The following is a 16611-nucleotide window of genomic DNA, read 5'->3' as shown; positions in this document are numbered from 1 at the left end:
TAAAAAAACCCAATTCAATCAATAAATGGCTCAAGGAACTGAACAGACACTTCTCATAAAATGATATACAATCGATCAACAAATATATGAAAAAATGTTCAACATCTCTAGCAATTAGAGAAATGTAAATCAAAACTACTCTAAGATTTCATCTCACTCCAGTCAGAATGGCAGCTATTAAGAATACAAACAACAATAAGTGTTGGTGAGGATGTGGGGGAAAAGGCACACTCATACATTGCTGGTGGGACTGCAAATTGGTGCAGCCAATATGGAAAGCAGTATGGAGATTCCTTGGAAAACTGGGAATGGAACTACCATTTGATGCAGCTATCCCACTCCTCAGTGTATACCCAAAGGACTTAAAAACAGCATACTACAGGGACATAGCCACATCAATGTTTATAGCAGCATAATTCACAATAGCCAAACTGTGGAACCTACCTAGATGCCCTTCAGAAGATGAGTGGACAAAGAAAATGTGGTATATATACAAAATAGAATATTATTCATCATTAAAAGAGAATAAAATCATGGCATTTGCAGGTAAATGGATGGAGCTAGAGAATGTAATGCTAAGTAAAATTAGCCAATCCCAAAAAACCAAATGCCGAATGATTTCTCTGATTTAAGGATGCTGATCCAAAATATGCTGTGGGGGGCAGAGGGGATGGGAGGATTAAATGAATTCTAGATAGGGCAAAGGGGAAAGGGGAGGAAGGGGGCATAGAGGGTAGGAAATACCATGGAATGCGATGGTCATCATTACTCTAAGTACATGTATGAAGACATTAAGGATGTGACTCTACTTTGTGTACAACCAGAGATATGAGAAATTGTGCTCTATATGTGTAATATGAATTGTAATACATTCTGTTGTCATATATAACAAATTAAAATTAAAAAAATAATGCAAAACCAAGCATGGGGGCTGGGGTTGTAGCTCAGTGGTGGAGCGCTTGCCTAGCATTTGTGAGGCACTGGGTTCAATCCTCTGTACCACATAAGAAAATAAAGTTATTAAAAAAAAACACAAACCATGGGCTGGGCATGGTGGCAAATGCCTGTAATCCCAGCGGCTCAGAAGGTTGAGACTGGAAAATTGTGGGTTCAAAGCCAGTCTCAGCAATGGAGAGGGACTAAGCAACTCAGTGAGACCCTCTAAATAAAATACAAAATACAGCTGGGGATGTGGCTCAGTGGCTGAGTGCCCCTGAATTCAATCCCTGGTACCAAAAACAAAATAAAACAAACAAAAACCCCAAAACAAAAAAACCAAGCATGGGATATGGAACATTGGAAGAAAGAAAAAAGAATGGCCAAAGTTGTTTTTCTCCTCCTCTTCCTCCTTTTCCCTTCTCCTCCCCCCACTCGTGTGTGTGTGTGTGTGTGTGTGTGTGCGCGCGTGTGCGCGCGCGCTGCCAGGGATGAAACTCAGGGCCTTGTGCATGCTAGGCAGGTGCTATCACTGAGCTGCATCCTGAACCCTGGATAGCCAATGTTTTAAAAGCTCCTTCCTAAGAGTTGGTCATACCTAGGTTTCCTTTCTAATGTGTACCATAAGCATTAAATATTTTAAAAGTCTTTTTTAAATTAGAAAAACCAGTTCTTTTGAGGTGCAAGGGATGGAATCCAGGGCCTTGTGCAGGCTAAACAATTGTTTCGCTACTGAGCTACACCCTCAACTCCATAAAAGTCCTTTTTAATCGTTAGATTTCTCTATATGGCAGTCACTTGAATACTTCATTGATTATATTATTGAAATGTAGCCTATTAGCAGTAAAATGAAGAGTAAATAAACCCAATTTATGGGATGTATATTAGAAGAGCAGAAATATACTATGTATACAACCAGAGACATGAAAAATTACGCTGTATATATGTAGTAAGAATTGTAATGCATTCCGTCGTCATATATAAATTTTAAAAATGATTTAAAATGCAAAAAAAAGAGTAGAAGAGCAGAATCTATGGCTTATGTTATTCATGATGATGAAGCTTTCATTTAAGGATAGTTCAGTTTGGATACTCAGAACTACTTGCAACCAAACATTACCCAGGGCTTGGCCTCATAGTAATTTCTGGAGAATTCTAGTGTTCATGTGTAGTACTTGTGTCTTTTTCTTTTTTGTGGTGCTGGGATTTATGCTAGGCAAGGCTCTACCACTGTCTTTTTAATGGGCATGGTTCATTTTCAGTCCAATAGCTTCTTTTTAAATCAAGCTGCACTGACCGGGCTTAGGTGCTGATCATGCAGATACTTATTTAGGTTTGTAATTCAAAAGAATTCAAAGAAAGTTTAAGTATGTTTTCCTTACTAAATCTATGAATGTTTCTGAAAATGTGATGATTTGTACCAAAAAGTCCAGTATGTATGTATGTGTATATATATATATATATATATATATATATATATATATATATAAAGAATTGTAATGCATTCCGCCATCATATATAAATTTTAAAAAAGATTTAAAATGCAAAAAAAGAGTAGAAGAGCAGAATCTATGCCTTATGTTATTCATGATGATGAAGCTTTCATTTAAGGATAGTTCAGTTTAGATACTCAGATATACTCAATAGTTCAGTTTGGATACTCAAAATCAATATTTCTAGTAAGGTCTGAGAAGTTCTACACTGGGACTAAGTGGCAATCTGGCTCAGCAGGAAAGTCCAGTTTGTGTCTGAATACAAAACAGCCATACAAAACACCTCCCCTGCAGTACAACTTTGAAAACCAATTTGGGCTACTCTGAGCCTTTACCTTACAAAAAGTCCTTGATCTTAAAAAAGGTCAGCAAATCTACTCAGCAGTGACCTTATTAATCACTGAAATAAACAAAATCTCCACTCTACAGCTTCTTACAAATATCTTACTAACTAGTTCTAGTAAAAGGGGGAATGACTTCTGTGGGAAATTCACACTTAGGAAACTGTGCTCTATTTCTGCACAATGTGTTAAAATGCATTCTACTGTAAAATAAATAATTTATTAAAAAAGAGATAAAAACAAAAAAATATTTTTAGCACCAAATGACAGTGAACAATATACATTTAAATAACAAGTGAATAGAAGTCAAATTCTAATTCAAATAACATAACAAAAACAATGATGATGATTAAGAAGATCATGATAATGGAATGCTACCGAGCTCTCCATGAAATAGAATGAATTTCAAGGGCTTTCTAGTGCTCAAGGCAACTAAATTATTTAAAATAAATGTAATCTGAAATACTCAAATTGCTTAAAACAGCCAGGCATGGTAGCACATGACCCATAATACCAGTGAATTGGGAGGCTGAGGCAGGAGGATAGCAAGTTTGAGGCCAGTCTCAGCAATTTAACAAGCCCCTAAACAACTCAGTGAGACTCTCTCCCTCAAAAATAAAAAGGGCTGGGCTGGGGTTGTGGCTGAGCAGTAGAGCACTTGCCTTGCACGTGCGGGACCCTGGGTTTTATTCTCAGCACCACATAAAAATAAATAAGAAAATAAAGGTATTGTGTTCAACTACAACTAAAAAATAAATATTAAAAAAATAAAATAAAAAATAAAAAGGGCTGGGATGTAGCTCAGTGGTAAAGTGCTCCTAGGTTTGATTCCCAGTATAAAAAAATTTACACAAAATAAATTACACAAAAGTAATAATTACACAATAAAAATAAATTACACAAAAGCAAAGATTCAATTCCATATCTTGTCAAGTAAATTTCTTTCTTTCATTTTTTCTGACTAAATTTGTTTCAAAACTATATTTTCCAACTTTCTTGCATCTAAGTAGGCATGTGACTAGTACTTGCCAATGAAATATGGGCAAAATTGATATAGCCTATTTCTACTCTTGACCCTACAAGATTCTCCATATTCTCTTCTGTCTGCTGGCTGGATGCAAGGGATGCAGAGGAAATTCCCAGGCACTGGGAGTCAGCAGAGCCACAGGGCTGGAAGAGGTCTGGGTCCCTGAATGACTTTGTGGAAGAGATTTCCCTTATGTACTTGGCATTGAACTGTCAGGTGAGCAAGAGATAAGCTTTTCTTCTGATTAGTCACTCAGATTTTAGAATCACATGTTGTTATAGCTGTTAGCACTGATAAATATGTGCACTATGTAAAAAGCCAAAATCTGGTAATTAATTTGAACTGACCTAACTTATGGAATTCTAGAACTAAATATCAGATATATACAATTACATAGTTTGAAGCTGAAGCAACACAACACTGTTGGCTTAGCTTATTCCAAACTAGTCTTCATCAAAACAGAGCTCAACAGGATTGTAAATAAAATATCATAATAAAATTAGTTTGAGAAATGCTGTTAAAGTTCAATAGGTTTCTTTGTCTTAGGACATCTCAGAGCTGTCAATATAATAATGTCCATTGTGCATAAAGGTACAAAAGAATGTAGCATTTTCCAAATTTATTTGGGCAATGAATAATTTAACCAATAAATTTAAGATCTACTTTCCCTTCCCACTGTGGTAACACCCATCACTATCTCCCAGAAGAATGCTCTGTAGAATACACTCTGGGAACTTTTGCTTTAGTGTAATTTGTATCATATAGTAGATTAATCAGCATGAAACAGTTCTGGGACCCCAAAGCAAATATCACTCTCTTTTTGCTGTGCTGGGGATTGAACCCAGGGCCTTGCACATGCTAGGCAAGTGCTCTACCACTGAGCCACATGCTCAGCCCTCATTCTCTTATTAAGAAAAGGTTTTTCTTGTAAAATGACTAGCATGTATTAATACCATCAGAAGCACCCAAGAATATGTTCAGTGCTAAAGCAAACCAGGTTGTCTAAGAAAGGAATTTTACTTAAACCATGAGTGGAGTGAAGGCAGAAATGTATGGGACAGCTTGTTTTTTTCTTTGGGTCCCAATTTGCTGTTATTGGAGTCTGCCATATTAAATGATGGAATCTACTCATGTTTTAAGGAAAAGATACTGATTCTATGAAATCCAGCAATGATAAATATGAAATGTGTGAACACAATCCATTGCATAGTATCTCATTTGTTTTTCTCTCTCCTATATTCAGGCTTGTGGCATAATGTTTTTTTAATAATGTTTTAAAACAACGTTTAAAGGAAATTAAAAAAGTAATCACAGCTATAGATTAATGGATTCCTCTAATAGAAACAAAGAGACTGCAGTAAATTAGGGTTGTGCTATGTGCTTTAAAAAAACTCACATATCATTTGCATGCATATGTAATTTATAAATACATATGTATATGTATATAATTTTCCACTGAATCTTGCTAGGCTATTGCATTTGTAGTATACAAACACTTTATTTCAATTCTGAATTTATGATGGATGATTTTCCACATTTCTCAGAGATTTAAGGCAACTGAAATAGGATTGTTAGGGTGGATATCAGGATTTCTGAAAAGTAAAAAGGTATGCTTGATACTCAACTTGTTTCCCCAGCCCCCCCACAAAAAAAGAATAATAAAAAATAAGACTTACATCTAGCAGTGTGTGAAGATGCTGATCCTGGAAAACACTGTGTAGGAAATCTAGGTCCTTTTCACTGCAGTCTGTAAGCGCATGAATCTCTTCTAGACTGTCCAGCACCTGTGAAACTGCTCCTGTGGGGGCAAACAGAAAGGAAAAAGCTAGTACAGGAAATCAGTTTCAAACTAACCTAAACTTATATTTAAGAACAAAAAATTAACATCAGAACTTGAACGCTAGCGTCTTTACTGAAGGATAGGTTTAAATGAGTTTCCAATCATTTAAGGGCAGAGTATTTCAGGAAAGTTTGTGTTTGAAACAATGTATTTGTGTGCTCTTCATTTTTCAAAGATAAGGTGAAGCTTGTCTTATTTGAATGAAGGACATTCATCAACTCTGAGCTACTAGAAGATATGGGTGCAGCAAGTTGTATATCAGAAAGAATGGATGTCGGGATCTCAAGGTGTTTTGAAATATTATAGAAACAACAGGAGGGCCTTTTACACAGGGGAACTCCATCATGAAACAAAAGCCAGCTGTAGGTGTGGGAGACAAACCTTCTGCTGGGAGTACCTGTCACTTAAAATAAACTTTGGAGGATTTTTAAGTCTCATACTTTAGCTACAAAAATCCACTTCATTCCTTCTTTTCTTTACATGCAAAATCAAGAAAACCAAAACCATTCTCATTCTTTTGGGCCCATGTTATTCAGAAGACAAAGACAAAGAGTATCTATACTAACTGATACTTCCAGATATCATATGCAGTTTCAAGACAATCCATGTTTGTAGGACAAAGTCACTACACTGCCACATTTCCTCTGATAACCAAGGACCCCTGGCAGGTAATAGCAAGGAAAGATACACACTGATTAGTATCAAAGTCATTCGCATAGCCTTAAAGAAAGGTCAAGGGCTGGGGTTGTGGCTCAGCTGTAGAGCACTTGCCTAGCAAGTGCGAGGCGCTGGGTTTGATCCTCAGCACCACATAAAAATAAATAAAATAAAGGTATTAAAAAAAAGAAATGGTTGACCTCTTTTACTCTTCATACAATATGCACATATATCCTCCATCAGAAAAGAACCCTAAGAGTCTAGACTTCAGAATATTTGTATACACCAGAGAAAGTCTAAGAATAAATGTTCTGTTGCACATTTAAGTCTTTGGATCAGTGGTTCTCAACTAGGGGCAATTTGGCTTCCCAAGGGAACATTTCTTAAAATCTTGAGATATTTTTGGTTGTCAAAACAGCAGGGAGAGGGCAGATACTGGCATCTAGAGAGAGAGGGATGCTGATAAATACCGTACAATGTCTGGGACAGCACTCCAACAATAGTTATCTGGCCCAAAATGTTAGTAGTGCTGAGACTGATAAACCCTGCTTTCAATTAAAATACGATTTCTCTTCGGGAACTTTATGCTGTGCCTAATTCTTCATATGTCAGATCTCATCCACTGTTGTTCACTTATTGGTGAGAATGTAAATCAGTACAATTTTTCTAGAGAGCAATCTGGTAACATACATTATAAAACCTTAAAAAGGTTCATGTGCTTGATTAAGGAATTCCATTTATAAAAAACCTACCTTATGGAAAAAGAATAGGAGAAGACTTGCTTATATATAAGGATGTTTGTTGTAGAAAATAAAGATAAATCTGACAGTGATTACATAAATTACAGAATATATATATGATGCAATATGTAACCAAATGGACATTATTTTTGAATTTGTGAAGATGTAGAGAAATCCTCATGATAGAAAATTCAAGATAGTAGAATGCAAAACCATATGCACTGTATATTCCCAATTATGATTTAAAAATAAATTATATAACACAAACTCAGAAAAAACCCTGAATGAAATACACTAAAAAGGTAATAGTAGTTTTCTTTATTTTCCTACTTATACTTCATTCTGTTCTTGTACATATGTTCAAAGTCTTCTACAAGAACAAAAAAGTTACTATATAAGCTACTGATTTTTGCAGCACGATTTAATTATGTTAAAGATTTGATGTTTAAGCCACAAATCATGTGGCTATCCATGTGGAAATTACTAGGGCTATTTTTTAAATTTGAGTTTTTATTTTGAGATAGGTGTAGATATACACACATTTGTAAAAAGAGAGAGAGAAAAGAAAAGAAAAAACCCACAAAGATCTAATGTATTTTTACCCACTTTCATCCAATAGTAACATAGTGTGAAAATTTAGTACATTATCACAACCAGGATATTCACACTGATACAATCAAGCTACGGAATGTTCCATTACCACAAAGATCCCTCGTGTTGCCCTTTTATAGTCATACTCATTTCCTTCCCATCTTATCCATCCTCATCCCTGGCAACTACTAATCTGTTCTCCACTCTATAATTTTCTTTTTCATTTTAAGGATGAAAATGAAATTATACAGTATGCAACCATTTTGGATTATCTTTTTTTTTAAGCCCACATAATTTTCTGGAGATTTATCCAGGTTGCTTCTTGTGTTGTTTTCTCCTTTTTATTGCTGGGTAGTAGTCCATGGTATGGATATACCAGTTTGATGATTCATTTGTTGAAGTAGCTATGGATAATTTTTAATTTTGAATAATTAAGCCTGCCAGGGTATTGGTATTCTTTCACTAGAAATATTAAGTGGAATAAAAAAAGATACAATGCAGAAGTCAGTCCTCATCTCCCTTGGTATTCCTGAGGAGGTATTAACATAATCCAATTCCTTCTACCTGCTCTTCTCAGAACTTTTAATTTGTTTAAAGTGGAAAAAAATGAAAATTAGTTCAAAGCCAACTCGCTGTTTGTCTCTTATTGAAAGCCTTGAAAAGCAAGAGATGATGTGAAGAGATCCATTCCAAATGTCCCTCTGAACTTCTGATCCCAGCATATCATCAAAGCAGAATTAAATGATATTAGGTTTATCAAGTTATTAAAGCCAGTTCTAGACTCCTGGACTTATGAAACTACAATAATAAAAATAGTCATGAAATTGTTATTTTGGGGGGTATATTTTTCAAAAGTCAGCAGGTAACACAGAAACCTAACTATGATTTTCTCTCAGTTATCCTAGTAAAACTGGATTGAAGAAAGCTGTTTTTATCAAGTCTATCCAGCATTGCTTGTGTTGATATACAATCTATGCAGTTTATTAATAACATTAAAATAAGAACAACCTTGTATTAAACAAATACTAAGATGGCCAGTCTGATGACTGGGAAGCAATTTTGGTTGTACCCAAACAGGGATGCATCATTTGTTGGTCTGTGAACTCCCTTCATTGCTCTGGGCCATTCCCGTCTCCCCAGCATGCTCTGTGGGTTACTTATGTATGTACTTATTTACTCTCATTTCTGCTTATAAGGTCCATATGACAGGTCTATATTTTATAATATCCACAAAATATGCACTGAATTAAACAAGTCATTAAGAAAGTGTAATAACAGCAGCTCCTAATTCTTGAGTGTCCATTATGTGCCAGGACAACACAGTAAGGGTGACCTTTCTAGATAGAGGACTTAGGTTCAAAGGGGCCCAGGAAGGGCACAGCTAGGAAGTGGTGGAACCAGAAAACCCTGAGTTTGTCTGGTTCCAAAGTCTATTCTCTGCCTGACTTACTACACTAGTTGGCTGTGTTATTAAACATAGAGAAAATTTCAATAAGAACTATGATTTACTTATGGATATGGAGGTTGGAGAAGAGCTTGAACCTACTGGTTGGATCATAACCCCAACTTTTACTGAATGTTTTTGCTTTTTGCTAAGTACTAGGCAGGGGCTGCAGAGAAAACATGAATATGAGCCGTATCCTTGAGAAAGGGTTCTCAGGTGGTGTGGAAGTAGGCCTACTATACTGGAGTCAACAAAACAATAGAGGTAAAAACAAAATGGAACATGTATAGGCTGTCTAGGGAGGAGCTGGATCAGCCTCAGAGAAGGTGGATGAGCAGGAATTTACCACCTTCACAAAGGGGTGAATCTGTGCTGATGAGCCCACTGATGGATGTTTTGCTGGAAGGAACCAAATCAACGGTTAGCCTGCATTTCCAGGAGGCAAGATCTACAGTCTCCACAGGTCTATTAAACTTCCTTGATCTTTTCTGTCTTCTGACCTGATTTATAGTCTTATAATGAACTTAGTGGCTTTCAATTATGAAAAGAAGTATTTTGCACTCAAGTTGTCCATTCCCGACTCTGAAAGGTGCCCCTAATTTCAAGTTTCTGTAATTAGGAAGGAACATTATAATTTTCCTTCCATATTTCTTTCATATTTTTAAATTGAATAAACATATTTTTGGCCTGATCTGAAAATCTTTCTTTACCCTTGACCATTTTAACACCTTCCTTTAACACCTATTCTAGTTTGTGATTTCTACTTTGAGTGTGGCCAGCAAAACCACAGAATACGTTCTTGATCCAGCAGATGTGTGTAACTGATATCTGCAGTACAGAAACAAGCCCATTTAAAAGCACCATAATGCTGGGCATGGTGGCTCCTGCCTGTAGTCCCAGTGACTCAGGGGGGCTAAGATAGGAGGACCTCAAATTTAAGGCTAGCCTCAGCAATTTAGTGAGACCCTGTCTCCAAATTTAAAAAATGGGAATGTTTTAAAAACTGAGCTATAAGGATATATAGCTCAGTGGTAAAGTGCCCCAGGGTTAAATCTCTAGTACCACACACACACACACACACACACACACACACACACACACACGCCTCATACTTTTTCAATTCATTATAAAATATAAATGGACACAACGACATTGCTGGGGCCTTCCATTTGCTATTTGTTTCAGATTTTAAACATGGGCAATGGTGATAATTAATACAATACATACCTATTAAGGTGTGTACTTATTTACTGTTACAAGTATTCATTTCTAGATCAATACTGTCACATAAGAAAGAACTATTCACTTTTCTCAAAGATCGAGAAGGATGTTTTCCCTATAAAATCACTGAATAAGCTTATAACCACTGTGGGGGGAAAAATCAATCAATAAATAGCACACAAATTCTCCTCAGAGGACACTTTATTTAATGGCAGGACTGTGGGCATCTTATATGTCTTTGTATTCTGGCCTGTGCTTTGTACAAAAAGACACTAAAAAAAAAAGATACTTGATTGAAATGATTTTTTTTTTCTGAGCACATTCTGAAGAATTGAAAGGAAGTATTAGAACAAAAGATTTAACCACAGAAAACAATTTATTTTATACTACTGTTTCTGTAAAGTCAGAATGAAAATTATTTTAATACTAATATTTGTGTAATAGTTTATAATTTCATGAGAGCTGTCATACTTATTATCTTATGTGATTCTACAATAACCCCATCTGAGGGCAAGTATTTTTATATTTGAAAAACTGGAGACTTGGTAGGGTTAAGTGACCCATCCAAGAGCCACAAACAGTGGGCAGAAGAGTGAATCTTAGGATCCAAGTCTCTGACTCCTACTCCAGTGCTCCTTCTGCTACAGGTTGGTCTCCCCAAACCATGTTTTACTCTCAGCAATGTACTGAAATAATCTGCATTTGGTAAAGAGGTGATGCCCAATTTCTCTTATGTCTTTAATCTCAACTTTATTTACCATATAAGGGTTTTTTCAAGCTATTGATCCAAACTTTCACATTGATGAATTTATTAGAAGCCATTATGCCCTGCTTTCAGAATAAGATTTTACTTTACCTTTTGCCTAGTTCATTTGGAATCAAGTTTGTATTTAATGATCAGGTTGATAATCACACATTTTGACTTTGAAAACTTCTATTTTTTTTCAAAGAATTTCATTGATATATACAAGTCTCTCAAAAAATTTCCTGCTACTATTATGAAACAATACTAAAAAATATCAACTGTTTTCTAAGCCTACTTCTTTAAAGAGAAATATGCTTCTCAAGTCAATAAGAGCTTTGGGTCTAGAATAATTTCATTACAAGAGTGGAAAGATCTCCTGAAAAAGTTGACTGAGTAAAAATAACCCCAAAGGAGGACAGAAAATAAACAGTAGAATGTTAAAACTGAAAAATTCTGTGTCAAAGTAGGCTGTCTGTTTTAAAACTGTCTTCCAAACATTTTACTATGAAAAATTCCAAACACAGAAAATTGGAAAGAACTGTACATACCACTTACATCCTACAATTGTTAACATCTTGCTGTATTTGCTTTATCACAAGCCAACCATCCATCCATAAATTCACCTTATTTTTCTTTCATTTCAAAGTAAATGAGAGAGTGGCTAATACTGACCACTTCATTCCTAAACTGAACTTTGGTAAAGGTTTCAATCTTTTTCCCTCTCTCTCAGGTTAAATTTACAAAGAGTGAAATACACAAATCTCAAGTGTGCCATGCAATTAGTTTTGATGCACCTACGTTTCCTAGCAATTATTTCAATAAAAATTTGTGAATATGTCTTAAATTATATGTATAGCTATGAAACCCAGAATCACTAGCAAATCTAGTATCTGAATTGGCTCTAATTTCTCCTCCTGAAGAGTATTCAATAATCTCTCTTTCCTATTATATTAGTGATGCATTAACAACACTATATCATTACACATACATTTTTATCACCCAATCAAAACCTTTCCTTGCGCTGAGCATGGTGGTGCAAGCCTGTAATCTCAGCAGCTCAGGAGGCTGAGGCAGGAGGATCTCAAGTTCAAAGCCAGCCTTACCAACTTAGCAAGGACTTAAGCAACTTAGTGAGATCCCATCTCAAAATAAAAAAAATAAAAAGGGCTGGGGATGTAGCTCAGTGATCAAAGTGCCCTTGGGTTTAATCCCTAGTACTAAAACCAACCAAGCAACCAAAGAAACAAACAAACCCAAAGACCCTTTCCTTGACAGCACAATAACATTTAAAAACTGTTTACTAAGGTATACTTTATTAAGTTAAAATTTACCAATTTAAGTGCATATTGTCATTACTCCAAAACCTGTCCCTTTTGTCCCTCTATAGTCAAGCTCTTCTGGCTTCCCCTGGAACAGCTTTTATTCACATTGCACAAAGCAAATTCTGGTTTTCAATCAAGTTATAAGTAACAGTAAATCTTGCAGTGGAAATTGTGTCTTGGACTTACAAATCTGTGTTATATCCAATTCAAATTATAAAAGCTTACACATGGTGATAAATATTTTAGATTCTTTATGTATAGATTATGGTATGGACATCTCAAATTTTATTAGTTAAGGGAAGCAAATTCTCCATATGTATTCTGTCAGAATATAGATGCTATCATTCTAGTGCCATTATGCTTATTAAAGTAATCTTGTTTCCAAATAGCAACATCTTTGAGCCCAATGTTTTCAAAGTACTTTAATAACATTCTGCTGGCTCTTTGGTGCCCATCTGTGTAAAGCTTTTTAACTAAGGAAAAGCACTACTGATAACTCCATAATGCTCATTCCCAAATGACATGACAGGTCTGGCCAACTGAAAGAGGAAGAGGGGAAGGAGGAAGACAGAGAGAGAGACAGAGAGAGCCACAGAGGGGAGAGTGCTAAATCTTATATGGAAAGAGTCTTACATTTTAATAGTCATTAGGTTGTATGTGGTGAGCAGCTTCTAAAATGGACCCCTATATGATTCTTGTTCCCTGGTATTCTCACCCTCGTGTGATCAATTCCCTCCCCTGGAGTGAGGGCTGGGTTTATAGACTCACTTCTAATGAACAAAATAAGGCACAAGTTATATGATATCACTTCTCAGATAAGGTTATAAAGATTACGTCTTCTATCTTAGGTGCTGTTACTCTTGCCCTCTCTTTGATAATAGATGCTGGGGAAGCAAGCTGCCATGTTGTGAACAGTCCTATAGAGACACCTACAACTAGTGAGGAACTGAAGCCTGTTAATAACTATGTGAGTTACTAAGATTCTCTTTGTGGTCCAGCCCTCAAGGGAGATGGGAGCTCTGAACTATAATCTCGAGAGAGATTTTGAGCCACAGGCACTCAGCTAAACCAGGCTCCCATTCCTCATCCACAGAAACTGAGATGAGATAATTCATTACACAGCAATAGACAATTAATATACTGTGAGAGTTTCATATCGGCTGCAATTTGAGCTGCAAATAACTTATGCAAGAAAATGTGACAATAAATTCAATTATAAGCACCCAGATTTTCTATTTTATCTTTGTCTCTTTATCTACTTTCCTCTTAGTCAACACAACTTTGAGGTAAAGGTTTACTTTATTTTTAATTAATTTTTAAAATTGAGATAGTTATAGATGTACATGCTTTCATAAGAAATAATACAGAGAAATGCCTTCTGTACCTTGCTCAGTTCCTGCATTGGGAACATTTTACAAAGTTATAGTATATCACAAGCAGAATACTGTCACTGATACAATCCACCTATTTTATTCAGATTGCCTCAGTTTTATCTAGACTCATTTATATGTGTATATTTCTTACATTTTAATTTTCTCACATACTCAAATTATATCCCTTTGTCATTAAAATCTAGCCATCATATTATTCCTTTCAAATGTCTATTTGGTAGTCAAAGTTGTTAAGAGACATGATTTCAGAGTTTATTTCACAGCTCCCTATTAATAAACTGAAAATGGACTCAGTAACAGAAAGTAATGAAACCCATTTAGAGGTCATGTCATTGTCAAATGAAAATTCACTTACCCTGAAAGTTTTCTTGAAGTCCAACTATAAAATAAAACATTACCCTTTCCCCAGAATTAATGTATTTGTGTTTGAAATTCAGATGTGAAATGATGTAAGATGTGGTTGAAATTTTAACACTGCCTCTTTTTCTTCTTATGAAAGAAGTGAGAAGGGAAGATTCGTGTAACAATACCTCAGGAAATCAATATATCCAAGTTTTCATTTCATGGTCAGACAGTGTTAAAATTCAGATTTAAACATCTAAACACAAACAGCCAAGGAAAAAGTCAAGCTGATTACAAACCATGCAAAGCCAAACACGTTTGCATAAAAGATTAACCTTAGAGGAAAACAAAGGGATACCTACTTTCTGCTGCTAGAAGTCCTAGGAGGAAGGCAGCATATGGACAAACAACAAACAGTATGATTTTAGAGCAAACAGGTTATCAAGCCACAGTTGGGCCCACCAGATGAGCCACAAGAAGCAGCAGTCCCCCGGCTGACCCCAAAGGAAGTCCTTGTGTTTCACGAGCACAATCACCAGGACTGATTAGGATTTCAGACATCAAATACTGGGTTCTAATTCTGACTTCTCTGATTTGAAATATGAGAATGGAATATTTCTGCTTTGACTTCTTAAGTAACAAAGCAACAGTACATTGTTTATCAGAAGATTAAACTTCATGGATTCTAGTAAATATACAATGGATGAATTTCAATAATCAAAATAGAAAAACATCTTTTATAAAAAATCATTTTATATGGTAAACAATATAACATAAGCATGTTCAACTTTCCTTTAGATTACAAACTGGGAAGCTGGTTAGTTTTTAAATTGTGATTTTAAAATATTCATATTTTCCAAAATGCATACAGTATTACTCATTCCCATGATAAGGTTCGATTTAAGAAAATATATGCTGGATTTTGGGAGTAGGCAGCTTTAAGGCTCTTCTCAAATACTGGGATTTCATAGCACAGCAGAACTGCAAGAAATCTGGGGGGACCAAATTAGGATTGCCCATTATTAATTCTGTCAAATAAGGTCATTAAAAAAACTGACCTATCATTATGATCTTCATAAAAAAGCATTGTCTAAAGGTGGAACACAAAGACAGCCCATCTCAAGAAAGGACAGTTGCTGATTTTACATTTTCCATCTTTCTATCCCCTCTTTCCTTGTCCCCCACCGCCCCACCCTACAAACACATGTTTTGTGATCCTTTTCTTTTTGCCATGGGCTTGAATGAATTTTCAGGTGATGATGGAAAGTGCTTTGTGTTTTGTTCTCTAAAACAAAGCCACACAAATTTCAACAGAAAGACACCAGAAAGAATAACTTTGGGAACTTAAAATAAATGATGAAGAATTTAAGCATTAGTAGAAGTAGAGAAGAATTCAGGTATAAAAATTAACGAATATACTTTAAAAATGAAATTAAAAATAATGAAAAGCAAACATATAGATGTTTTAATTTATGAAAGTGCAAGGCTTTATGTGAGTCCAATTAAAATATATAATTGGCTTTCTGCAACCAACCATATAACCACTACTGCTTGGTTGCAGATAAAGGACACTTGCTGGCAGATTAGCTACTTGATAAATAATGCTGGCCATAATAGTAGAATGCCTTCCTTTAAATGACTTAGTATTAAAAATTGACTTTAAGAATGTATGAATAATTTCTGATAAGTATGTGAGATTTAGGAAAGTGTTAGAATTTTCTTCAAAAATTTTCTTTGTTTTTTTTACTTCTGAATATATAAAATTTTCTCCTCAATTTTCACCTACCCTAATGCCAATTAGGGTAGGTGATTGGCATTAGACATGTACAGAGCATATTAATTCAATGTTTTTTATTTGTAGACCCAGACAATGCCATTGAAAAATACTTACGATAGACATTTAGCATATCAAATGAAAATATAGACTGCCTGCAAGATCATCAAGACCCAGGAATTTAAAAAGAAAAGAAAAGGAACTGGGTATGACTGTAGGAAGTAGAAAGGAAGAAGGCTGTGGAAGATTAATATGAGGGTTTGTAGGCTACCTGCAAAATTGTGAAAGAAGTTTCTTTTTGTAGTTTAAGAATCAAATACTAGGGCTGGGGTCATGGCTCAGTGGTAGAGTGCTCGCCTAGCATGTGTGAGGCAAAGTTCGATTCTCAGCACCACATATGAAAAAATAAATAAAATAAAGGTCCCTCAAAATTTTTAAAAAAATCAAATACTGTGGGTACAGTGGAGCATGCCTGTAATCCCAGCTAATCTGGTTTAGGCAGGAGGATGGCAATTTGAAGGCAGCCACTGCAACTTACTGAGACCCTATCTCAGAATTAAAAAATAAAAAGGGCCGTGGATGTAGCTCAGTGGTAGAGCACCCTTGGGTTCAATCTCCAGGACTGCAAAAATTAAAAATCAGAAACTATTTCAAGCAAATTATCTAAAGATTATACTAAAAATGAGAAAAAATTGAGTAATAAAAATATATTTAATAGAAAATAAGCACATTTATAAAGTGATTTCT

The 16611-nt window shown here is 35.4% G+C and overlaps 1 protein-coding gene across 7 annotated transcripts in view; it reads right to left on the bottom strand.

Moving 5' to 3' along the window:
- Cask (calcium/calmodulin dependent serine protein kinase) overlaps nucleotides 1-16611 on the bottom strand; it is a 349943-nt gene that overhangs the window by 80754 nt on the left and 252578 nt on the right. For all 7 annotated transcript variants that reach the window (XM_026387544.2, XM_026387548.2, XM_026387547.2 and 4 more), the window contains exon 11: nucleotides 5474-5595. In XM_026387544.2, the coding sequence (XP_026243329.1) occupies nucleotides 5474-5595 (122 nt within the window). The remainder of the gene's footprint in view (nucleotides 1-5473; nucleotides 5596-16611) is intronic.

The sequence above is a fragment of the Urocitellus parryii genome, chromosome X (assembly GCF_045843805.1).
Source record: "Urocitellus parryii isolate mUroPar1 chromosome X, mUroPar1.hap1, whole genome shotgun sequence".
NCBI classification, from domain to species: domain Eukaryota; kingdom Metazoa; phylum Chordata; class Mammalia; order Rodentia; family Sciuridae; genus Urocitellus; species Urocitellus parryii.
This window is presented reverse-complemented; position numbering and strand designations above follow the sequence as displayed.